General features: G+C 50.5%; 5 protein-coding genes across 5 annotated transcripts; all 5 read left to right on the forward strand.

Annotated features, from left to right (window-relative positions):
* Positions 1 to 95: 95 nt before the first annotated feature.
* On the forward strand, positions 96 to 11,261 carry Tb10.6k15.2090 (hypothetical protein, conserved; the record flags this gene model as incomplete). The annotated part of the gene is made up of 1 exon (XM_817980.1): positions 96 to 11,261. The coding sequence occupies one exon, from the start codon at positions 96 to 98 to the stop codon at positions 11,259 to 11,261; it is 11,166 nt and encodes a 3,721-aa protein (XP_823073.1).
* Positions 11,262 to 11,598: 337 nt separating this feature from the next.
* On the forward strand, positions 11,599 to 12,558 carry Tb10.20.0130 (legume-like lectin, putative; the record flags this gene model as incomplete). Its single annotated transcript, XM_817981.1, has 1 exon — positions 11,599 to 12,558. The coding sequence occupies one exon, from the start codon at positions 11,599 to 11,601 to the stop codon at positions 12,556 to 12,558; it is 960 nt and encodes a 319-aa protein (XP_823074.1).
* Positions 12,559 to 13,038: 480 nt separating this feature from the next.
* On the forward strand, positions 13,039 to 13,755 carry Tb10.6k15.2070 (hypothetical protein, conserved; the record flags this gene model as incomplete). Its single annotated transcript, XM_817982.1, has 1 exon — positions 13,039 to 13,755. The coding sequence occupies one exon, from the start codon at positions 13,039 to 13,041 to the stop codon at positions 13,753 to 13,755; it is 717 nt and encodes a 238-aa protein (XP_823075.1).
* Positions 13,756 to 14,868: 1,113 nt separating this feature from the next.
* Positions 14,869 to 22,167, forward strand: Tb10.6k15.2060 (phosphatidylinositol 3 kinase, putative; the record flags this gene model as incomplete). Its single annotated transcript, XM_817983.1, has 1 exon — positions 14,869 to 22,167. The coding sequence occupies one exon, from the start codon at positions 14,869 to 14,871 to the stop codon at positions 22,165 to 22,167; it is 7,299 nt and encodes a 2,432-aa protein (XP_823076.1).
* An 805-nt stretch (positions 22,168 to 22,972) lies between these two features.
* Positions 22,973 to 23,401, forward strand: Tb10.6k15.2050 (40S ribosomal protein S12, putative; the record flags this gene model as incomplete). Its single annotated transcript, XM_817984.1, has 1 exon — positions 22,973 to 23,401. One exon carries the CDS (start codon positions 22,973 to 22,975, stop codon positions 23,399 to 23,401), a length of 429 nt encoding a protein of 142 aa, XP_823077.1.
* Positions 23,402 to 24,172: the final 771 nt, after the last annotated feature.

Consider the following 24,172-nt stretch of genomic DNA (forward strand, 5'->3'; position numbering starts at 1 on the left):
GTAGGAAGAGACTGGGGGTGCAATTCTGCTTTATTAAAAATCTTTTCTCAAAAACTTTCACAGTCGTCTCCTCTGTTTCTTTCAAAAAAAAAAAGATGGAAGAAGATTTAGGCGACTGGGGGCTTCTTAGCATCTCAGATATATTAGACACGGACATTCCTCGTAAAAATGAGGTTTCACCAAGCTCTGCAATTTCACTTACTGAAGTTGAAATTTCTTTACTGTCTTGTGTTCCAATTTATGCTATACGGTACGTTCAATCACTTATAAAGAATTCCAAAAGTGCTGTTGATCAGCGGATCAATGGTCTTGAAGAGCTGGATACCACTCGCTCCATCAAGCTCAGGCGCTCGCTCGCCACATCAGAGTTCATCCGTGAAAAAATGTTGGGAGCTGTGGAATCGTTTGTGTTGATGACCGGAGAGGAAACGAACAAACCCGGGTTTCTGCGGTCTATTGCCCTACTAGGCCCTATTGTTTGCCCTGATATAAGGTTATTTTTTAATGCTTTTGTCGAGGGCGTGGAGGCTATGATTTTTAGGATGGATTACACCCAATCCGATATTTCTCAATGTGTTGAGGTTATTCAGTCATTCCAGTCTGGTGCTAACGTGGACGTGCTTACGGCGGAGCAACGACGTCGTCTCTGTTCTGCAGAGTTTTCATTGGCATTGCGCTGCGGGAAACTTAGTGCTGTTGTAAACTGCCTTTTGCATGTGCCAAAGAGCAAGGAGGTTGAGAAATGCTACCGCACTCCCCCGATGCAGTATAGTATTGGTTGTGTTCGAACAGAAATGGATTGCTTCTTAACCCGAGTGTGCGACTTACCTTGCTCTGTCCACCCAGTGCCAGTGTATTGCTTCCCCAATGATGAGAAACTTTTTCTTTGTAGTAGGTCCCGTGGTTGGGTTCTTGACCAGTTGGGCATGATGGGGACCCGCTTCAAGGTTCGACAACAGTTTGACATTTCGTCGCGGAAAGGCGCGCGCATCATTCACTGCAATGAGAAAAAGTTTTTGGCGGTTTATCAGTCTTCATCTGCTACGGGGGGCCTTCGATACGTTATGGAGAGGTGGGATCGTGAGCCAGGCAAACAGCCAGAGACGTCGGAGATATCATTTTGTTTTGATGACAATTCAGCCGCCGCGCGCGATGTTGTGTTTGATGTTTACGGTAGTACTCTGACATGCCTTGTGTGTAGCAAAGCATCGAGGCTGTCGAACAGCAAATGCTATTTGGTTAGTGGTGATGTTGACGTAGTCTTGTCTAAGAGCCGGAGTGAGTTTCAGGTGGGTTCGCAACATGCGTTGAGGCGAGGCCCTTGTTCATGGCCCTTAAGGAACAAGTGCTATTATTTTACCAAGACAAACTGCATATCAGTTGGAAGAGTAACGTTGAAGGAAAATTTTCATCCATTTAGCATTGAGTTGTGGGTCTATCCATGTAACTGCTCCGATAATCAGGCGATTTTATCCATTGGTGATAAGAATGCAGATGAGATTTTGATCGAGATCGAACCCACTTCAGATGGTGTGCTATTGCGGGGCGGGACGAGGACTCCACACCTTGGGGTATCCTTTGTTTCTTACCATATTCCGGGGAAGCCAACATTTTGTTATCGATGGTGGCACCTGGGTCTTCTTTTTAAGGGTAACTCCTGGGAGTTATGGGTCAATGACTCGGTTGTTGCACAGGCGCCTGCGCTTGTGTGGCCAGAAGCGATAAGTGATGCAGTGTGCTGCCTTGGGAAGTCATTTGTCGGCTTTTTGGTTGAGGTGCGCATTTGGAACTGCTATCGACCCGCCCCGCAACTTTACAGGGATGGCAGGCGATCTTTAACAGGGGCAGAGGCGACTCTTGTGGGTTATTATCCCCTTGACGAGGGGGAGGGTGATATTATAGCAGATCATGCCCCTGGGGGTAGTCATACTATTTTGCACCACGGGCAAGCCAACTGGTCCAGTGTCGACACTTTTCCTGTTGAGCCACCCCGGGCGATGAGGTACATTGATGAGTTCGCACCGATTACGTGGCGCGAGTCGTCTGGCAGTATATATTTTTCTAGCTCGCCAGGATATGTTGCTCTAGCTGTGCTTGCTGACGGGCCGTGCCTTATGATTTGCGAGTATGCGGTGCACAATTTGCTTCTGATGTTCCAGGTACGGGTCGACCTGCCAAGCCGGACGGCGCTTAAGGACCTTGCGTATAACGGTCTGCGCCACTCTTTGGTGTGTTATGCGTCATCTGCTGACCATCCCAGGCGCCTGCTAGTGTGGGAGTTACACAAGCAACACCATCTCTTTCTGAAAGAAACGTACAAGAGCATTTGGGACTGCGAGAGGGACTTATTGACACAGTGTTCGGCTTACGCTGGCCGGGTTGTAAGTTCCGAGCGGTGCCTCATTGATCAACTCGCGTGCTTCGTGCAGCTTCCCACACTTGTCGTAGATGCGTCGGAGGGACTTTTGGGAGGTTTACTCAAACTTATACGAGTTGTGTTGCTGGAGCAAAAGGAGCGAGATCACGCTGCGCAGTTGTGTTCTTTGCTTCACGCGAACCTGCTCTATAGGGTAGAGAGAGACCCTGAGGTCCTTAAAAGGGAAATTGGAGCCCCCTTCCCCGATGCACAAAGTTTAATAAATGTCGCACAGTGCTGTGGTGAGGCGACCGACCCGCGGAATGCGTTGCTGCGCCTTTCTTTCCAGGAGTCTTTCTTCGATACCGGTCTCCTTTCTATGACGTGTCGGTGCCTGCTTTCAGGAGGGTCCCGCCTTGCTTTTATTAAGGGGCAGGCAGGGCGACCGAGGCTAACAGAGAAGGAGGATATGCTCTTTCGGTCGTTGCTCGAGTATTATGAGTCGGTGCAGGCATCAAGCTCTCTGATCACGAATGCAGAGAGTGCCCAACTCTTTTGCACGTCTTTAATGGCGGAGGAGATTTTTCAGGTGGAGCGATGGATCTCTCGTCGTGGTAAAGCCGTGGACGCTGTGAAGAGTGTAAGTCGATGTCTTGAAGTCTTCCAAGAGATTCTGCTCGCGAAAACTGTGGAGGAACGCGGGGGCGATTGTGGTGGTTACGTCGCGTCGTATGCGAAGCTTCTTTTGAAGACGAGCGAGAAAATAATTGAATCTTTTCTTAAGGCCATTCACACTAAGCCCGAAAACTGTTGGTCTGGATTGGTCACATGCATGGAGTATAGTACTGTTGGCTCGCTTCTACCGTCCTTCAGCGTCGCCTTTTCGCTTCTACCCACCAGTGTGCAGGCGAACTGCGTACCCTACTTGAAGGGGTGCCGTGAGGCTTTATTTTCCCTTACTGAGGCTCTCCCAGGGAGCGAGCGGCTCCCTTACGACCTTGGGGTAGCACTTACCTCGGCGCTGTGTCGCATTGGCTGCTCGCTACTGGTTTCTTCGGATATGGTAACTGTCAAGGTGGATCCTAAGTACCTTCAGCTGATGTCCTGCGGAATCCGTAAGATTGGATCGGAGAGAGATGCAATCATCAAAAATTTGCAGCAAGGAGTGGGATCTATTTCAAAGGTGGTTGAAGAGTTGCGCCGTGAGGACCCTGGAGCGCTGCTTGTTCTTCGTGATAGCCGCTTGATGAAGCTCGAATGCTTACTTATGGCATCATTTTGTGCGTTACTAATGCCAACAGAATCTTTGAGACGTGCAACAAAGCAAAACTTGTCCCCAATGTTTCGGCATGTGCACAACATGAGGCCACTGATTCTTTCTATACGTCAAGAGGACCCTGAGTATCTTGAGGTTATTGGGCAAAGGGCTCTTTTTTTGGCCCGATTTGAGCCCATATGTGGGTCAAGGACCGAAGGGACGCCTCGTGTTAGACGTTACGCGAAAGATGTGAACCCCCAGAAGAAATGGAGGCGTTTTTTTCAGATTTGGAAAGCGCTGCGCTCTTTGAAGACGAAATTGCCTCAGCAACGGGACGCCGACGTTGGGGATATGAGCGCAATCATTGTGCAATTTCTTCATGACAAGAAAATGGGTCGTGACAGCGTTGATCGTCTTGTTGCACAGCAAACTCAGCGTGCACAATACCGCCTCTCCGGTATGCTTTTGCTTCGACAGCTTATGGAAGAGGCAAGGGTGAGCGAGCCACTGGCAAAAATTGTTCTTCCTGTTTTAGCCAAAACGTTCACGGGATGGCATTATGCAGACAGCGTCCAGTGTTGCTCAAAGGAGGATTTTCTTCGACTCCATGGTGCTTTCTTTCAGCTTTTGGAACTGGTTGTCGGCGCCGTAGGTAGCGAGGAGCGCAATCTTTGGGCCGACACCCTATTGGCATTGTTAACTTCGGAGCTTAGAGTAACAGATTTTCAGAGAATGAGAGGCGATGTGGCTACGAAGCTCCGGACACTGTGGCGGTTTGAGAACCGCAGGACGGCCGGTTGTTCGGTTCTCAACGGGAACATACCCGAGGTTATTCGCTCCACACTGCTTTCTCCTGGTGGAACCGCGCCTTCACTGGTTGTTGGGCGCTCTGGTTGTACTTTGAAGGGCCTAGGGTGCAGGGGGACGTCTGTGGCCCCATGTGAGTGGTCGCTGGGTCGCAAGAGTGTCTCATACTTTTTTGAGGTACAAATCGTGGACTTGTGTCCGGGTGCAAATTGTTGTATCGGTGTCGGCCCCGCCGAGTATAACGTGTCGCGACTCCCTGGCTGGGACGGCGATTCGTATGCTCTGCACAGCAGTGAAGGAGTACTTTACGAAGGTAACACCTTGGGTCGTCCTGTGGGATGCACGTTCGGCATCGGAGACGTCGTAGGTTGCGGCTGGAACACTGAAGCAAGGGAGCTTTACTGGACCAAAAATGGAAGATACGTTGTTGCCACAGCACACGTGTTGCAACAACAATTGCACCCGTTGATTGGAATTTCTGGGAGAGGACTCGTCAAAGTAAATTTCGGTCGGGACCGGTTTGTTTTTGACAAGCTAAAGGTGTCTCGGCCCCCAAGGCGAAATATTGGGGAACGTGCATGGGATGTATTTCGCATGTTTTCGCTTCGCGCTGCTCTTTGTGCCGTTGAGCTCCGTAATGACTCGTCGTCTTCACCCGACAGTGCAGTTGAAGACATCCGGGCCCGTCTTGAACAATGTTTTGGATGTATATGTGCGGAGATCGATCGTGCGATTTCGCTCCCTTTGTCTGAGCCTTTCATTACATCTCTGTGCTCCCATTTGACTGTCTTGGCCAAGGTGCTCACCCCTGCACAAGGTGAGATCCTCACGCCATGTGTTCAATGTGTGGTGACAGTTCTGCAAAAAGGAACCAATTATGCCCTCACAGACCGCACCTGTAGCTCGAGGCTGCGTTGTTCCCTCATCACAGCGTGGTGTAGTTTCATGAACTTGGCCCCACCACAGGCGATTGTGGAAGATGACCAGTATCCAAGGTTTCTTGAGACGTTGCTTTCGCTGGCTCGGGAACTTGAGTGGGGTGCCGTTCGGAAGTTGGGAAGCGTGGGTGAGGTCTTTGCTCCCATTGAAGCTTGGACGGCCTTGGCGCTACTACAGCGCATGAATTGTCACAATTCAACTCATTACTGGGGAGAGAAGTTGCATGCATGGATCGTCCAAAGTGTTGGGGATACATCCGATTATACTAACATATCCCTCGCCCTTCGTATAATCAATGGCGCATCACGGCTCGCTGTCCCGGGGGATCGTATCGTGGTGTATAAATCGAAGCACACAAAGTTAGTCGCCACGGTGGTGGATTACTCTCTTGAAGATGAAACGTGCGAGGTGATCGAGTGCGAGGAGAAGCGGCAAACCGTGTCTTTGCGGCGAGCAGACATTGTCGTTGGGGATGATTCGTCGTTATTTCCTCAGACAGGCAATATGTTTCACCAAATTCAGCTGACTCACGTTTTCCAGCTAGCCCAGTCGCTCTGTAGTGAGCGGGAAGTGGAAGACGTAACCTTGAAGACATCTCTACATTATAGGGTGCTCGCCATCTTTTGGCAGTGCGCTCAGAGAGGTTTTCTTACGACCGCTTCCGGACTTATCCCTCTGTTGAGTAGGGCTTTGGATAATGTGGAAAGTACACCCGACGGATACCAAGTGCTGCTGCAGGAGAGATTAGTAATTGAGAACTGCTTGCTGGGGAGGGCGGTTAGTGCTACTGATTCTGCTTCCAACGGCAATAGCCATGATAGTAAGCCTCCTGCGATTCCTGAGGTGGGCGATCCACCTGGTGCTAGTGCCAGGGAACTGCGGGCGCGTCTTGCTCAAGAGCTGTCCATGCGCGGGTACAATATTGACCTTTGTTTTATGGCACTAGACGAGACGGGGAATGATCCGCATGCAGCTCTCCAACTACTTGGTGACCATCATGAAGACTTCATGTCTGCCCGACGCCGTACGACACCCTCTACCACTGACGACGAGGATATTAGCACCGACGAAGCGGAAGAGACTGCTGAGTATGATATGCACGATATCTTTAGTCCTGAAAGTGAAGATGGCATGAACGAAAATGTGTCTGTAGATCAGTGCGACTCCCTTACCGATTGCATCCGCTTCCTTGGGGGTTATGTGTCCATTACGTTTGAACACTCGCTGGGGGATCAGTTTACCGTTGATTTGCAGTTGTACCTTTTTGACGTTACAGCAACACAGGATGTACTCTATCAGTTGGCTGCCCAGGGCGAATGGGAGCTGGTGGCACGCGTTCAGGATTCTTCTTTCTACTGTGGGTGGATGCGGCGGGGCGATGCCGGACCCTCGCTCTGCAAGGCACCTATCGGATATTCAAGTACGACACGATGGGTGCAGTTAACGGTGGTGCAGGGGGAGTCCAGGTTTTCCCTCTATAAGTGTGGCGTTCTTCAGTGTGATATGGAGATCCCCTTCAGGGGTCGCTTATTTGAAAGTGGACTGCATCTTGGTGGGTGTGCAGACGACGAGGAAACCCGACTTAACGGGGGCATAAGGGATGTTAGGTTCTATAGTTGTGCGCTGACGAGTGAGGAGGTAAGCCGGCTGACAGCAATGCGGTCGGACGGCAGGCTTCCACAGTGCACCCTCAGGTTGGAGTGTACCAGCGAAACGATAAAGGCTGTTACAGCAGATCCCAGATTGAATGCCAGTCTTGCTATCACTGGGGCGGTTACATGGTTTGAGCAGATCAGCGGGCATGGTCGCACTGGCGACGTCTGCAACCCCGAGGTTGACTTGACAACCCAGAACGGCGAAGGTGGCATTTTCGTCATTGAAACTGTCAATGAGGACAGTAGTGTCTCCGCTGTTTGGTTTAAGCGAAAGGACCAACCAAGGGAGCAAATTTTTGCCGCCATCCAAAAACTTGATAGGCAACTTATCTGCTACTACGCCGTAGCTATAACAACTCATCTAATGAGTCGGACTCCAGAGCCGGAGCTGTGTCTCACACCGGAGCAGGTTCGTCGCATGGTTCAGTTTGTAGTGAATTCCAGCGACGCTAATCTGTTCAAGTCGTTTGGCCACGCCCTCCAGCACATAGCGATGCGCGAAAATATTAGCATAATTAATTATGCGATGCAGGAACTTGTAGATGTGCTTCAGCGGGAGCAGAAGATGCTTGTACTAGAGTCATCGCATCCCTTCAAGTCTGCTCTGGAAACAGCCCATGAGGTGCATGTCCCTGGTAGGCGAGAATATGAATTACATTTTGACACGCGTTGCTCGAGTAACATGCTCGTAACCTTTTGTGCAGAGCACACACTTTCTACCGTTATTGCCCACGCTCCAGGATATGCACTGAACTCTCTGTGCATACGCGCATCGCGTTTTTTCATAGATGTGCGCATCGATATATCTGCTGCGCAATGGGGGTACAAGATCGCCGTTCTGTACGATCTATCGGTAGCACGTTCCGCTGCTCAACTTGTTCGAACAACTCTCTCCGCAGTAACGGCAAAAGGCATGGAGCGAGTTCCCTTTCTCAGGACGAGGGAGTGTTTTGGTGGCTTAGAAAATGCTGTTAGAGTTAACGTCGGTGTTACACGCCGTCTCATACTTTCGTGCCTGACGGACCTGTTCCTTCATGTGTTGGAGTATGCTGAACCAATGCCCCCGGTAACATGCGTGCATGATCTTCGGCGGATGTCGGAGCGACTTTTCCGTCAAGCTGTGGGGCCCCAGCATCTCCACAGTCGTTTCGTGCAGGTTGTTTCCGAGTTTTACGTTGCTTTCAGTGATGCTGAGCAATGTCTTAGTCTCGTTGATGAGGAAAGGAAGAAGGTGTTGGGTAGGGTGTACGATGCCAGTGCGGATGCTGACCGTTTTCAGCGCAAGAGGCTGGAGCAGCGCAACCTTTACAAACGCCGCGAAGGATTGCGTGTCAATGTGGAAAAGGTCCTCCACGTTGAGAGTCTTCGAGTTGGCGTGAATCAAAACAAGACAATTTTGGCCTGTAGTGAGCTCTCAGGAAGCTCACTCATTGCAGACGTGCCACTTGGACGTGGGCGTTGGTACTTTGAAGTTCGCATGATGTCAACGGGTGATGTATTTATCGGTGTCCTTCCTTCTCGGACACATAGTTGGACGGATTTGCCAACTCTAGAGACTTTCGTGGCGTTTAACGGTAAAACGGGCACGTACCATGGAGTGAAAAATGTTGCTGTTGCACCCCGTCGTATTTGGAAGGCTAAAGACTATGTAGGTGTGGTGATGGATGGTGCCCAAAAGATTTGCTCCTTTTTCGTAAACGGTCAGGACACTGGACTGTTTTTCCCGTTTGGTGAGAACGAGGTGGAGGCCACTGCGGCTGCTGGTGCCAGGGCCGCCGGTGAGCAGGAAGTGATATACCATCCCCTCTTCGTGTTGGATGAGGCAGAAGGGGTTACCATTAACTTTGGTGGGGCGCACTTTGAATACGAGCTGCCCCGTAATTGTTTTCCCCTTGATCCAGCGAACCTTACTTTGGGGACATTAATTCCTTACAATCAGGTACGAGCTTTTCACGACCTTGCCGCGTACTTCGCGTCCGGCGGAAGAACTACTTTACCTCCCTTTTTCCATGAGGAGGCAAATCCTTTCGAGAATTCAACGGAGCGCTTGGGACCACCGCACGTCTCTCTCCATTCCACGTCGGGTGTGCAGGTGAGCCTGCTCCACGTGCGAAACACGGGGCTGCTCTTTGCCACTGTGAGGGCAAACTGCCGTGTGACCGGGGGGAAATGGTACTACGAAGTTATGTTGCGCTCCCAAGGACTCATGCAGATTGGATGGTCGTCGTCGAATGAGTCGCGGGAAGACAGTGTTGGTGATACAGCCGGCTCGTGGTCTGTGGATCTTTTTAGGCGTGTAAAGTGGCACGACGGTAAGGCTGAGCCCTTTACCTCGTCAAGAAGGTGGGTCGTTGGTGATGTTATTGGTTGTGCGATCGACCTGGTTGCGAAAAAAATGATTTTTTCGTGTAATGGTCGTCTTCTTTGCGATACGAATTTGTTTGACTGCACGTTCACGGGCCTTCCGGATGGTCTCAGTTACGAACCTGCTGTTTCCATGAGGGCTGGAAACGAGGTGATGTTCAACTTCGGTTCTTCCACTCTAAGGTACAAACCTGAAGGCTTCTGCGCATTAGGTGTCCCTGACTCTTGGAATGAGCGGATCGACGCGTTTTATTCTACTTTACGTCCATCCACCACACTGCTGCGTCTCCAAGCGCTGCGGAGCATTTGGCTGTCAGCTGACAAGCTTTTGAGGGATGAGGTTCTAACACCTTATGAAAATGTTGTCGCTGCATTGGAACAATACTGTCGACAGCACGGCAAGAGCATTGTACAAGTTACGGAGGATGTCTGCGCTGACTGTTTTCGTGATTCATCTGTTTCGGTGAAGAAGGCTTTGGAGGCCTACAGAGTGCTCGTTGCCTTTTCCCGTGTCGCACAGACTGTTATTCCCTTACTTCATCTAGATACGCGGCACCCTAACGTCTCGACCAAACTGTTTCTGATGTGCCGAACCCTCATTTTCACTTCTATTCGTAATGAGATGGTGGACGACATCGTGCGGGAAACAAATGTTCGATGTGAGCATTTTCGTGTGTCTATTAATCGAGTGAATGCCCGAGCGAATAAAGCCTCGTGGATGTCATCTGTCTTCGGTCAAACCTTTTCGCTTGTAGCAGATCAGAACCCACGTATTTTTTGTACAAACAGGAGATTTTGGAGTGTGGTATTCCTTGGTGAGGGCGCTGAGGACGTTGGCGGTCCCTTCCGCGAGCATATTAGTGAGATGTGCCGGGAGCTCATGAGCACAGAGCTGCCTCTCTTTGTGCCCACTGCGAACAACGTACATAACACTGGGAGTTACCGTGACGCCTTCGTTCCCGCCGCGTCCGCATTGAGTGATACGGAGCTTTCCGCATACGTCTTTGTCGGCCAGTTGATGGGAGGTGCTTTAAGAAACAACGAGCCGTTGGGGCTCTTTTTCCCTCCTCTTGTGTGGAAGTTCCTGTGTTTCTACCCCATAACGGAGTCAGATATCGATGACATTGATCGGATTTGCCTGCAGTGTATACGGGAGTTCCGCAGCCTCAATGACCGCCTTGGATCAAGCGACATGTATGACGAGGTGTTTGACTCAGAGACATTCACGACACGATTGAGTGATGGCACTTTGAAAGAACTAATCGCTGGTGGTAGTGGGATGCGGGTGACATTCGATCGTTGTGGGGAGTATGCTGATGCACTCTCCGCCGCGCGGATGAGCGAGTTCAATACCCAGCTACAGAAGATACGTGAGGGTCTGCTCAATGTGATACCGGAAACTGTGCTCTGTTTGCTGACCCCCTCTGAGTTGGAACAGCGCGTTTGTGGGAAAGCGGACTACACTGTCGAAGAGCTGAGGGGGGGTACTGTGTACGAGGGCCTAACCAGCGATGACCGTCGTGTGCAGCTACTGTGGCAGGCGCTGGAAGACGCGACGATGCAGCAGCGCCGTTTGTTCCTACGCTTTGTCTCCGGGCGTGACAGGCTTCCAGTAAAATTGCGTATCTTGCCGCTCTTAACGTCGGATGATGCGGACAGCACGCTCCCCCGTGCTGCGACATGCTTCTTTGCGCTTGAGCTTCCTGACTACTCTTCTCTTGAAGTGATGAAGGCCAAGCTGTACTACAGCATCGAAAACTGTGCCGATATTGATGCCGATTTTAATCCGCCGGAAGTGGACGAGGCGGAGGCGCCGCAGCTTATGATAGGTGTTGAGGACGCGCGACAAGACGAGGCTGAGTCTACCACACCGAGTGATTAGGCGAGCCTGGCTCTTTGTCTTCTTGCCGGTTCAGCATTCCCCTGTCCCCAGGACAGGCGATAAAAGAAACAGGAGCCAATGAGATACAGTTGTGCCACAATTTCCCCTACTTTGTCTTGATTTCGTGTGAAGGGGGTTTCTGGTTGCGTCGTGTGTGTATGTTCGTTGACAATGTAGTCAGTTGGAAGCAAGGGGAGGTGAGTCGCATCTTTGTATATTTTCTGGTGTTTTCCGCGTTCTTGTCGTGAACACGTTGATTTTTGGGAAACATTAGCAAAGCGAGTGAGAAAGGCTCTGGAATGTGTCGCCATAGTTCCCATTAATACCGCCACTCGATATGGTCAATGCCGCACTGTCGTTCATTATTTTTACCTTCCATCGTTTTTTTGTGCCTCTCTCTGGAGCTGTAGGTATGCCGCCGACCCCATTACGTTTGACGCTGTTTTCGCCATTGTTGCTTTTCTTGCTGACAGCTGGAACAGTGTGTGGGACGCCAGGCACGGACTACATACAGGTTCATTCGGTTTTCCCCCCCATTTTGCGGAACTTCTGGGAGCATGGCATGCGGTTTTGGTCTTTTGGACTCAACACCGTCGTGACGGATAACTACATTCGTCTGACGGAAGGTAGGCGCAACGTCAGTGGCTACATTTGGAATCGGCACTCCAACCGTATGGAGGCTTTTGAACTGAACGCCACACTGCAGGTCCAGAGGCACCATCGTGACTCGCAAACGACCGCGTCTGAGGGCAGTGGTATGGCCATCTGGTACACTACGGTTGACCGATTTACTCGCAATGAGACTCAATTTTTTGGCTTCCGGCCGTCCTTTACGGGCGTTGGAGTCCTGTTGACTCATGCTGATGAAATCTCTTTGGTTGTTAACAACGGTACTACCACCATAGACACCCAGCACCTGACACGTAAACGACACGGTTACTGCCGCGTGCCACGCCTCGGGTCTGAGCATCTGACTATTACACTTCAGTACACTAACCAAACTTTCCGTGTGCTGTACACAGTGCACTTCACCAAGAAGGGGCGTGAACAAGATACTTGGGGCGCTCCTCACAGCACTGTCCTCTGTACCACTGGGCCTGCACCTCCGCTGGACAGCAGCTATTATTTTGGTGTCACCGCCGCAAACACAGGTTTGAGCCAAGCAGCCCATGAACTCCGCAGCATAATCATGACTCCTCTTTCCAATATAACTCATCATGCGGAGGAGGAGAGCCTCGCGGCGCAGGCTCGCCTCTTTAAGGAGGACAACAAGGTTACACAGGAGTTAAGTGACTAAGCGATGTCAGGTGTGGGCGTTCAGAAGTATGCAGTGGGTAGAGTTGTACGGTGTTGAACGTCCATGTTAGTGCAATTTGTGCCATCGTGCAGTCGTTGGGGGGGGGGGGGACTGCTCCTTTTAGCATGCGTACGCCTCCCTTCCACATATGCATGTACCGGGTGAAGTTTTTAGTTCCTATGTTTTGCGCTCCCCTCTGGTATTTGTTCTGTTTCTTATTCTTGTGAACTCGGCCTCGTTTGAGGAAGGATGTGCGGCTCAATTGTGCACTACATTTTATATATCCCGATGGAGTACGCATAAACGTGCATGTGGCTTTTCTGCCTACCGCGTTCAACAGACAAGTTTGCGCGTGCCCCAGCGTGCAGGATTTCTTGGCGTTTTCCCGGTGTTCTTACTTGCACACCTTTCCTCCCTGTGCCTGCGTTGAAATAACCTCTTCAATCGGTACGTAGTAAGATAAGCAAGCGGACGTTACTAATGGACCGGAGCGAGACATTCAAGGTCTTTTGTGAGCGCGTGGAGGCATTTTTGGGAAAAGGCGTTGGTATCGACCTAGTGCTGAAGTGTATGCTGGGGTTAACTCGCCTGCGGATGGTTAACGCTTCCGATGAGGCGACGAAAGAGGTTTACGCGGGGTTTGCCATGGCTGTTATCAATGGTCGTATGCTTGGGAACCACTTCCGTTACCCGTCCTCTTTTAGTCTAGCCCTGAGAACGTTTAAAGCGAAGGAGGGACCGCTCTTCCACTGGTTTTTGTTCGGCTTGTCTTTCCTCCTGCGGACGTTTGAGCAAATGACGGGTGACCTCAACTACTACCAGATGATTATAATGAGACACTGGAGCCGGTCACGTCTGTCACATACCTATTGGTTCTTCAAGTCGCTTTCGCTTACGTGTCTGCTTCTAGACGAAGTCCTCTTGTTGAGGTTGGAACTGCGATCCCCTCAATGGAGGGAGAAGACTTCTGAAGAGCGCTCCTCATTTTTGAGAAGAAAGGTCATTTCCGTAATGCGCTGCTTGTTAGACATGTGCATGTACTACCAGTGGGTGCCATGGTACAATCCTTACAAGACTCTGCAGTACTGTTGTGTAACAGCTAGTGGGTTTCTCGGTGTGTACTCCGGATGGGGTGATGTATGTGACTCCCTTGCGGCGTCCAAGGCACGGCGAGTCGATAGCATTAAAGCAGACTAACAAGGGATGGCATAACTTGTGTTTACCTGTTAACGAATCTTAGTTCAATCACAGGACGAAATGTATTTACGTCTCCACCCCCCTTTTTTAACTTCTGATAACTCACCTTCTGTTGGTCCACTATGTAGCGTTGATGTTTATTGGAGGTGTATTATGGCGGCTGATTGTACCGGCTAAGACAGCGGGAAGAATGGTGGAACACATGCACTGGTGCACACGTGCATACCAAATTTACACAACATAGGGAGGGGATGATGGGGTTAACTTCATCAAATTGTTCTTACCATGACAGAAGATTTCGTAGATCTTAACGGGCGAGGGAGGGGAAATCAACGTTTAAATCACAAAGGGAGGGAGAATGTATACGCAAAGGTGTTTAGTTGTATCGGGCACTGACAACGCAACGCCTTCGTGTAGTCTTCTTCGGTAATATTTCCAGGCACTACGGGGGTTCCTGCAATGGTGGCGCTCCCTTTTGCATTGAGAGAGGATGGCACTCTTTGGGGTTACACCGTGCTCGGCACGCTACCACTATTGTCGTTTGCAGCTGGGTTGTGCTCAGAAGAAATTGGTTGCATGTCCGTGGATTAGTGCGTTCATGCGGCCGATCTCTTTTTTTTCTTTTGTGCCCGACGTTGTCATGGGCCCCTGGTAAGGGGGAACGCTTTTCTGACCTCGGTGCGCAATACACCTCCTGAGTTTTCTGGGATGTGATGTGCTCTAGGGACTCGGGGATGAGCGAAGGAGTGACTGTGCTGGCCTTGGGGAGGGTGTAGGTAGAGGAGGAGGGTGCGGTAGGGCTTTGTGAGTCTACCCATGTTCCTGTTTGTGGCGATGGGATTCGGCCGCTCACCTGAGATCTCTGTATCTCTTTTTCTTTACTCACCTCCCGTCGCGTGTGATCGTTAGTTTAGCGGAGATTTTGTTTGTTTTACATATTTACACCGTACCCCTTTTGGCACTGCTCTCGCTAACTTGTTGTTTTTTCCTTGCTGCTGCTTCCGACACCGTTGTGTATGATTTCGGCTTTTTGATCCCTTACATTTTGAATTTAGATACGGGTCTGTGTTTCGTGTTGGGGGTGGCTTTTCAGAAGATCGGGGGGCCAGTGACATGGAGGGCTGCGCCCATCCGTTAACAAGCCAGCTACAGCCCATTTTCAGCGAATTACATTCTGGGAAGTTGGCGACGCTGTCATCTACTATTTCGAAGCTGGAAAACGTTCTTAAGGACCAAGGTGACGGCTTCTTCCAAAGTAACTCCGAATGTCAGTCCAGGGAGGCCAACTTGAGACTTTCGGTTTGGATTAGCTCCCAAATAGGACAGCTTTTTAGGAGACCAGAGACTCAACGTGCCGCGATATTGTGTGTCAAAACGCTCCTAGATGTGGAGTATGAGGCCATCAACAACTTGGACCAGACGTTTCTTAGGCTTCTGGAAGACTCTGTGAAGTGTGCTGACATGAGCGTCTCGAGGATGGCTGCAGAGGTGTGGGGACTCTGGCTGAACAATAGTGGCACTTCTACCGAAGGAATTGCACAGTCCAGACTGAAAATTTGTTTTGCCGATCTTCGGGAATCGGACAAAGTAATGGATAAGGTTGCTGCGTGCCTGTTTCTTGAGGAGCTCCTTAAGCGCACCCCGTCGACTGTTGCACCGTTGCTCGACGTCGTTGCCGAATGTCTTCATCCGGCAGTTCTTAGTTCCTCGGATCTCGTTCAGGCAAGCGCGGCAACAGCTCTGCGGTACGTTCTGTTGCTTATGTATACATCGATGAATCCGAGTGGAATCAAAAAGTGGTATGAAACATTTTTAAGTGCTTCGCTTGATGCTCTGAGATCAGGTGCCCCTGAGCGCCGCACTGGTGCCATTCGTTGCTTCAACGCTGTTATGTCATCCGTCACGAGCAATGTCTCTGCGTGCGACACGGCTGTGACTTTTTCAGAAACATCGGTTGCTCACGTTCATGAGATATGGGAATATGTCAGTGAGCAAGTGACGCTCACCAGCACGCTGGAGCTGAGGCGGGAGCTTCTACAGTCGTTAACTATACTTGCACTGTATGACACTGAGGCGTTTAAGAGGATGTCTATTGCAAAAGTTGTGGAAGCGGCTTCTGGTGTCTTCCAGACGCCGACAGAAAAAGATTTGGAGCCGTTAGTGTTCCAAACCCTGGGAAAGCTCGCAGGAGTTATGCCAGATCAAATAGTCACATTTCTTGGTTGTTCAATGCGTCATATTGAAGAGGTACTGAAACAAGGGAGGCATGATGCGTGCGGTTTGGGGGCCATTGCGTGTGTTGCTGCGTTCGCAGAAGTGAATCCCAGGGCGGTGCGACCGTACCTGCGGCAGATTCTTGCACCCATTCTTTCCGGGTCGCTTACTGTTGACTTTGCGAAGGGCGTTGCCCGCATTTGTGCGGCGTTTCCCGAACTGCGGTCCACATGCCTGTCGAAGATATTGGAGGTAGCAAAGAAACAACTGCGAGACGACCGGTGTAACGCAGGCGGCGCGGGTGCTTTGTGCGATGGAGGAGTCAGTCCCGCAGCACAGATTCTCAGCGCTCTAAGTAATCTCGAGTTTGCTGGGTATCCTACTTTGCCCTTTCTGTGTGACACGGCCGTTGCTTACGTTTCGGTCCCTAACGGAGAGGTTCGACGTGCCGCAATAAAGCTTTGCTTTAAGCTTGTGTTATCTGGTTGTCTAGGCCCGCAGTCGCCTTGTAGGCAAACTTCTGATGGTGTTGTCATACATAGCGGCTGTGAGCATACTCAACTTTTCAACAAAGTAATCAAAAAACTGGTGAACGCTGCGGTAGCAGACCCGGAGAGTGACATCAGACTTGACACTTTGAGAAACTTTACGGAGGAATTTGACCATACGCTTGCTCTCCGTGATGTTGTGAGGTCTCTGTTTCCTGCCTTGCATGACAAACACCAGAACAGATTGGCGGTTGTCCGTCTTCTTGGTCGGGTGTCGCGTAGGAACCCAGCACATGTTTATCCTATGCTAAGGAGAATTATGGTGCAGTGTGTGACCGAAATGCAATACTTCGAGCATGCGAAGAAGCAAGAGCAGGCCTTTTCCGTGCTGGGTGCCATAATTGAATCTGCGCCTGGCTTGGGTAAGCCTTATATATCGTCCTTGCTCAACATGTGTGCAGCAAGACTGAGCGATGGGACGCGGGAAGCGGACGTCTGCGCAGCTTTGCTGTCATGTGTGGGGAAACTCGTCCGTTATGCTGAAGGTGACGACATTCGCGTTTGTGCTCGAATACGACCCATCGTTGTTCAACACATCTTAGATTCGTCACATTTACCGAAGAAAAGGGAGGCGCTACGTGCTCTCGGTGATATCGTTCGTACGACAAAGGACGTTAACGTTTACGAGGACCACGCAGAACTCCTTCCTGTGCTCCTTCAAGCATTGCACGGTGGATTTAAAGAACTGTGGCCTGTCAGGAAAGATGTGCTTCAGTTAATGGGGATAATTGGTGCTGTTGACCCTGTTCGGGTAAAGGAAATCCTCCGGGGGTCTCGTGTTAACAATAATACGAAATTGGTACCTTTCCTTCCGTTTGAGGGTGAAGATACCATTGCCCAGACGGTTGTGCGGAGCGTCTTGCATATTCTTTCTCTTCCGTCACTAACAGAGGATCAAAGTGTGGCTGCTGTGCAGGTTATCGTTGGCATTTTTTCACTGGAGGTGCTTTCCCCCGGCTGTCTTGTTTCGTTCTACGGTGAGGTGATTTCTTCCATCCAAAAGCAAGCTCGAGTACAAGTGCGCAAACGGGAGGAAATTTTGGTGCACCTCATCTCACTTGTTCGCATTCTGAAGGGACATCTTCGCCCTCATCTTAAGGAAATCACATCTACTGTTGATTCCTTCATTTCTGCCACCGACCTGTCCGTTCTGAGGCAGGTTTTAGCGTTGCTAAAGGAGCTGTGCTGCTCTCTTCGTGAGGAGTTTCGACCGTATATGTCGTCTCTCCTCGGTCCAATAATAGTCCTTGTGGAAGAAAATGTGGAGGAAACCAGTGAAATTGTGCTTGACTTCTTCTCGGCTATGGGTTCCCTATTGGAGGACCACCTCCATACCGTCTTGCCGGTCGTGTGCAACATCATTGTAGATACTTCTGTGCCATCTAGGTGTCGGATTGTTGCGGTGAAAACACTCATTTGCTTTACGAAGAGGCTACCTGATCTCTGTTTCCACGCCTCCCGCTGCGTGCACTGTCTGTGCCGTGTGCTAAGGGAATCCGACGGCGGAGATGGGGTGGGCGATGAGGGGAGACTGGGGTTTTCCGCGATGGAGGCCTTGTGCACACTCGCGGGAAGTTTGGGGAAGAACTTCGAAAACTTTGTCCTGGTCGTTTTACCGGCGGTAGCAGACCGCTACGGGGAGACAAGCGGGGAGTACTGTCGCTTTTGCCATGATATTTATGAGGCCATCGATGGAAAGAGGGCCCCTGAAGTTTCATCGAACGGCGTGGGCAAAGCTGGTGGCGGTGGTGCACCTTCGCTTCCTTTCACCGCAGGGACGAGCGCATCACCGTTAAAGGATCGTGCCGACGCATACGCTTCTCTCCGGTTTCACCTCCGGAAGCGGGACCAGGCTAGTGACGAAGATTGGAACCATTGGCTACCGCAGCTTGCAGTGAACTTGCTGCGATCAAGCTCGTCTCCTTCACATGGCCGTGCTCTGACTCTTGCCGAACTGCATGAGCCCTTTGCACGACAGATGCTGCACTCCGCTTTTGCCGCTTGCTATGCCGACATGGATGAACATACACAACGTGAGGTGGTTGGGTTACTCACTGAGGTTTTGCGCGGGCTGCGGGTACCCAGTGAGGTTATGCAAGAGCTACTCAACCTGTCGGAGCATATGGAGCGTCAGGGGATTCGTCTAAGCGCCGGCGGGAAGGCAAGCATAAAGCATTCCTCTAACTTTTGCCCTTTCGACCGCCAAGTTCTTATGGAGAGTAGTGCAAATTGCAATTTGTACTCCAAGGCACTACATTACGCTGAGATCGAATTTTTTGAGACGGTTCGCGAGTACGAGCGGAGTATTCTTCGAGGTTGCCCAAAGCCTCTTCCTGTTAAGGATTGGCAGAATCTTATAAAACTCTGTGAGAAAAGTATCTACTTCTGTAACCTTCTTGGACAGCGAGAGAGCGCAAATGGCATACTTAAATTCATTCGGCAGAATCTACCGTTATTAACAGGGAAAAAAGTGACAGAGCTGTCCCAAATGATGGATGCGCACCTCTTTGACAAGCTGCGGTGGTGGTCGCAAAGCCTGCAGGCATACGAGCGGCGCTTACAGCAGGAACCAAACAAGGTTTCCAACATGGTTGGTTTACTAAGGGCACTCGATGCCTTAGGTGAGTACCCGCGCGTGTTGGAAATGTGGAGGCAGTTCTCTAAGCGAGTCAGCAAAAGAGAAGTCTCCAAATTGGCGTCGATGGGCGCCCACGCGGCTTGGCTCCTGAGACGTTGGGACGATATGGAACACATCACGAGTTTTATGTCTGACGAAGACTACACAGGGACAACCGCTCTTTTCTATAAGGCTACGCTAGCAGCGCGTAAAAAAAGGTTCCGTGAGGCGGAGAAGTTGATCGACATGTGCCGCAAGCGCGTCGACTCCAAGCTGTCCGCTCTTGTTGCGGAGAGCTACGATCGTGCATATGACCTTTTCGTCGGCATTCAACAGTTGAGTGAGCTGGAAGAGCTTGCGATGGCCACTAGTGATCCACAGAGCGCCATGCATTGGAGGCAACTGTGGGAGCGCCGACTGTCCGTAATGGCTTACGAGGGGTGGCCCGGCACGCTAGCGAATCATACCCTTTTGGTGCCTCCATCAAGTGAGATCGATATGTGGTTGCGTTTTGTTAGTTTGAGCCGTGCACATGGTCAAGGGAGTGTCTCCACTGAAGTTTTACGCGAGTTACTTGGCAACCAATCTATAGAGTCTGCTATAGAAAACGGAATACCGACTCCCGCTGTTGCAATGGGATCATTTCAACACCTCTATGAAACGAACCAGAGGGACTCAGCGATTGCAAGACTGCAGCTGTACGTGAGCAAGGTGGAGGGCTCTGGAGCACAGCACGTCAGTAGGGAACGAGAGGATATGGCCGTTTGTCACGCCAAATTGGCGGAGTGGTTGGTTCATCAAAAGAAGGCACATCGTACGGAGGACGAATTGCAAAAAATTTTTCATCACCTCCGTCGCGCCACTGAGTTGGACAAAAGCAACGGCTCGATTTGGCGCACGTTAGCGCGTGTACACCGTGAGGCGGCTACCAAACCCGCTGACGGATCCGACTCCTCGGGTGCAAGTGGCCACATCATGGAGGCCCTCAGTGCCTATTTGCGGAGTGTGTCCCTCTCCGAGGAACTAGAAGATGCCCTTGGGTTTCTTTCCCTTTGGTTCATGTATGGACCTCTTCTGGCTGTGCAGGTGGGCTCGACCCTCAAGGAGGAAATTGAGGAGGTTAACCCGACTGTGTGGCTCAAAGTGATTCCGCAGATCATAGCGCGTATATCTTCACCCAACGGTACCGTAGCGGATTCTGTTTATAATCTTCTCGTGTTGGTCGCAAGAAGGCATCCGCAAGCCATTCTCTACAGCCTGAACGTCGCCCACTCAAGTTATCAGGGGAAGGGTACGGCAGACGGTGTGGAGCCCTTGAAGGGTTCTCATCGAGTACTTGCTCGAATTGCGGAGATTCACCAGAACGGTAAGGCGATGGTCGAAGACTCCGCACTTGTTTGCCGTGAGTTGGTTCGCTGCGCTGTGCTCTGGCCCGAGCTGTGGATCAACGAACTAGGGAGAGCTTTATACCAGTGGGAAAGACAAAGAAGCGCAGAGAATCTCTTGTTGGCGATGGGACCGTTACTGGAACAGCTCAAGAGACCTGAGACAATGGCGGAGGCGCAGTTTGCTGCGGAGCTCAGGCAACCACTCGAGAATGCATGCTGCCATGTTGAGAGGGCTGTTTCTTCTCGCCATGAACAATTTATGGAGGAGGCACGACGTATTTTTGTTTCTATAGAGAGAAGAATACGTGAACAGATTAGTGGAATGTCATCGTTGGCATTGCAGTTGGTAAGCCCTAAACTGCACCAAAACGGGAGAAACTTGTCATTGGTTGTGCCAGGTCAGTACAGGGAGGACGGAAACTATCCCCTGATTGCTTCCTTTCAGAATGTTCTGAAGGTGCTTAACTCAAAACAGCGGCCTCGGCGTATTTACATCAACGGGTCGAATGGCGAGATCTACAAGTTCTTGCTGAAGGGTCATGAGGATCTACGTTTGGATGAAAGGGTTATGCAGTTACTTGGGTTTGTCAACACTATTCTTGAGAAGCATTCGGTTGCAAAGCGCCATGACTGCCTTATCCAGACGTACTCAGTCACCCCTCTTAGCGATAATGCTGGACTGGTAGGTTGGGTGGACCACTGCGACACACTGAACAAAATCATTGAGGATTATAGAGTGAATCCCAGGTGTATTAGGATGGAGCTTGACCTTATGAGAAGTATGTGTGACAATCTGTACTATCTTACCGCCATTCAACGTGTGGAGCCGTTTGAGTTTGCGTTGGAGCGAACTGAGGGAGTGGATCTCGTTCGCTCCTTCTGGGTGAAAGCTCCCAGCGCGGAGACGTGGCTTGAGAGGAGGACGACATACGTTTGCTCACTCGCCACCATGTCTATGGTGGGGCATATATTAGGACTGGGTGACCGTCACCCTTCAAACCTTATGATACACGCATTTAGCGGGAGAGTGGTGCACATTGACTTCGGCGACTGCTTTGAAGTGGCGCAGCAGCGAAGCATTCACCCTGAAAAGGTACCGTTTCGACTTACTCGTATGTTGGTTAAGGCAATGGAAATGGGGGGAATAGAAGGTCTCTTTCGGCATGGGTGTCACACAGTGATGAATGTTTTGCGTGAAGAGGGTGGTAGTCTCTTAGCATTACTTGAGGCATTTGTTCACGACCCCTTGGTGTCTTGGTGGCGTGATGAGGCTGAGGGTTTTAGTGGGAACGGCCAAGCCGCTTCATCGGTACAAACAATCTCGGTTATAGGCTCCATGACGAACGTTGCTGAGGAGGACAGCGTGGGGAGTCTGCAGTTGTCACAGTTGTCGGTGCAACGGCGAGCAACCACTCAGCAGCGCGTGAATGCCAACATCGAAAAGGACACTAGTCAGACTCGCAAACCTAAAAGTGTCGTCAAACGTATTAAAAGGAAGTTAAGGGGTCTGGAGTTTCCTCAATCACAGGAGGGTAAGGGCAGCGATGGTTTTACAGTGGAGGAACAAGTGTCGAGGTTGATTGAAGAAGCAACTTCTAACGAAAACCTTTGCGTTCACTTCCTCGGGTGGTGCCCTTTCTGGTAGTGTAGCGGCGGGCAGAGGAACTAATGGGTACTCATTTGCGCGTACACACACGCGTGCACACATACGTAAGTACTTTACGTTTTGTGCGCTGGCCTGCTTCCGAGGCAAGTAGTTGTTAACCCGTGGAGGGGGGTCGGCAAGAGGAAGGTGGAGAGAGTCATTTTGGGAAAGGAAGGAGAAAAGCCAAAAAATATATGCGAAAGAGGGAAAGTGCTAGTGAGTGGTAAAATGCTGTCGTACCTACCCGGTCACCCGACGTGGGTGCTCTGCTCCCCAGCAGGTTGTTACCATCAAACGCATGGCGCCTCTTTCTGGGGGTTGTGCTCGTCGAAGCCAAGAATTAGGTGGTGCATCCTCGTTACCGTGTTGTATTCATGCGTTTGGATGTGCAAGTGAATGGGGAATGCTGTGCGATCCCCGTTGTGTGTCTATCGCGGCTTCCTATCGAATATCTTCATGGGGGTTCTCATTCTTCGGCTAAAGAGCTTCCTTATTTACCTATTTTTTTTTTAAGTTGGTGGAAGTGTGTATGTGGGGAAGAGTAGGGGAATATGCGTTTTCACAAGTTTTCAAAATCTTCTAGTGTTGTGGGGCGCGTGTCCGCGTGGTTACCTCCAAGTAATTGATGGCAAAGGCAGAGAACTTTCGCGTTGTCCCCTCTTTTTTCCGCTATACCTTGCTATTGGGTTACTTTATGCTTTTCTCTCTTTTCTACCCTCATTTCACTTTCATCACACGCCTCTTAACTTGCACGAACACTGTACGCTATCCACCGGGTCTAGTGATATCCAAGTGAGTGCACACCATGGCTGACGAGAATCAGGTTGAAAAACAGGTGGAACCAACGCCTGTCGTGGAGGTGATTGATGTGGAGCCCGACACACTGCAAGACGCGATTCGCATCGTCATACGTAAGGCGCTCGAGGTAAACGGACTTGTCCGCGGCCTTTCTGAGGTTGCTCGGGCGTTGGACCGCCGCACCGCGCACATGTGTATTCTCGCTACGGACTGTGACGATGAAGAGTACAAGAAGCTGATCAAGGCGCTTGCTCTTCAGGCGAGCATTGACATTATTGAGGTCGATTCTCGAGAGGAGCTGGCCGAGTGGGCGGGGCTGCAGAGGCGTAAACAAGATGAAACCGTCAAAACCTTCAAATGCTCATGTGTTGCCATACGCGACTTTGGGGAGCGGACGAAGGCCCTCGATATGCTTTTGAACAAGCTGTCCCACTAGCCAGTGCAGGAGCTCACTCACGATAACACAAGCAGTTGTGGGGTGGTCGTGCGCCCTGTATTCTTTTTTTTTATTTTTTTCTATAAACTTTTCCCCTGACTTTCAAATAATTTGGATCCACTTCCGCGGGAGCAATAGACGGTGCCCGTCAAGGGGCATCGTTGCCGCTTCGGTGTAGCTACCAACTATGTACTTATGCGTTCCCCACTCTTTAGGTGGTGAGCGCACTCTAGACACTTTTCTGTTGCTTCCCGCTAACGTTTTTTCTTCTGCCTTTTTCCCCTTTGCTTTCGTGATTCAAAAAAAAAAAGGTACCCACACGCGAGCAACGGATGCAAGCGGGGTAATTTTCACGCTCATGCGCATACCACAAAGCGGGAGCGTTACGTTCAGCAAATGTTACGCATGTCACTGATGTGGCATTAGGTAAGAAGAACAGCTCGGTGCGCATATTTCTCACAACACCGCCGGTGTGCACAAGCAAACTGCAAATCAAACATGTAATTAACTCACCGAGCGAAAACCCCGAGGCGGCGTACTGGGCCGACCGCGTAGGACACGAGATGACTTAAGCAAAATTGGAAACAAAAAAACAATACTGTAAGAGTTTCTGATAAGACAAACGGTAAATGTTAGTCTGTAAGACTAAGCATCTATACGCTTATACACATATCGTATGTTAAGATAACACTGACGGTTTCCACTGAATTCGCATCTAGACACAGGGGACCATATAACTGTAGGTGAAAAGAGAGGTAGGATAAAGTCGAT

The sequence above is a fragment of the Trypanosoma brucei genome, chromosome 10 (assembly GCF_000002445.2).
Source record: "Trypanosoma brucei brucei TREU927 chromosome 10, whole genome shotgun sequence".
Taxonomy (NCBI): Eukaryota; Euglenozoa; class Kinetoplastea; order Trypanosomatida; family Trypanosomatidae; genus Trypanosoma; species Trypanosoma brucei.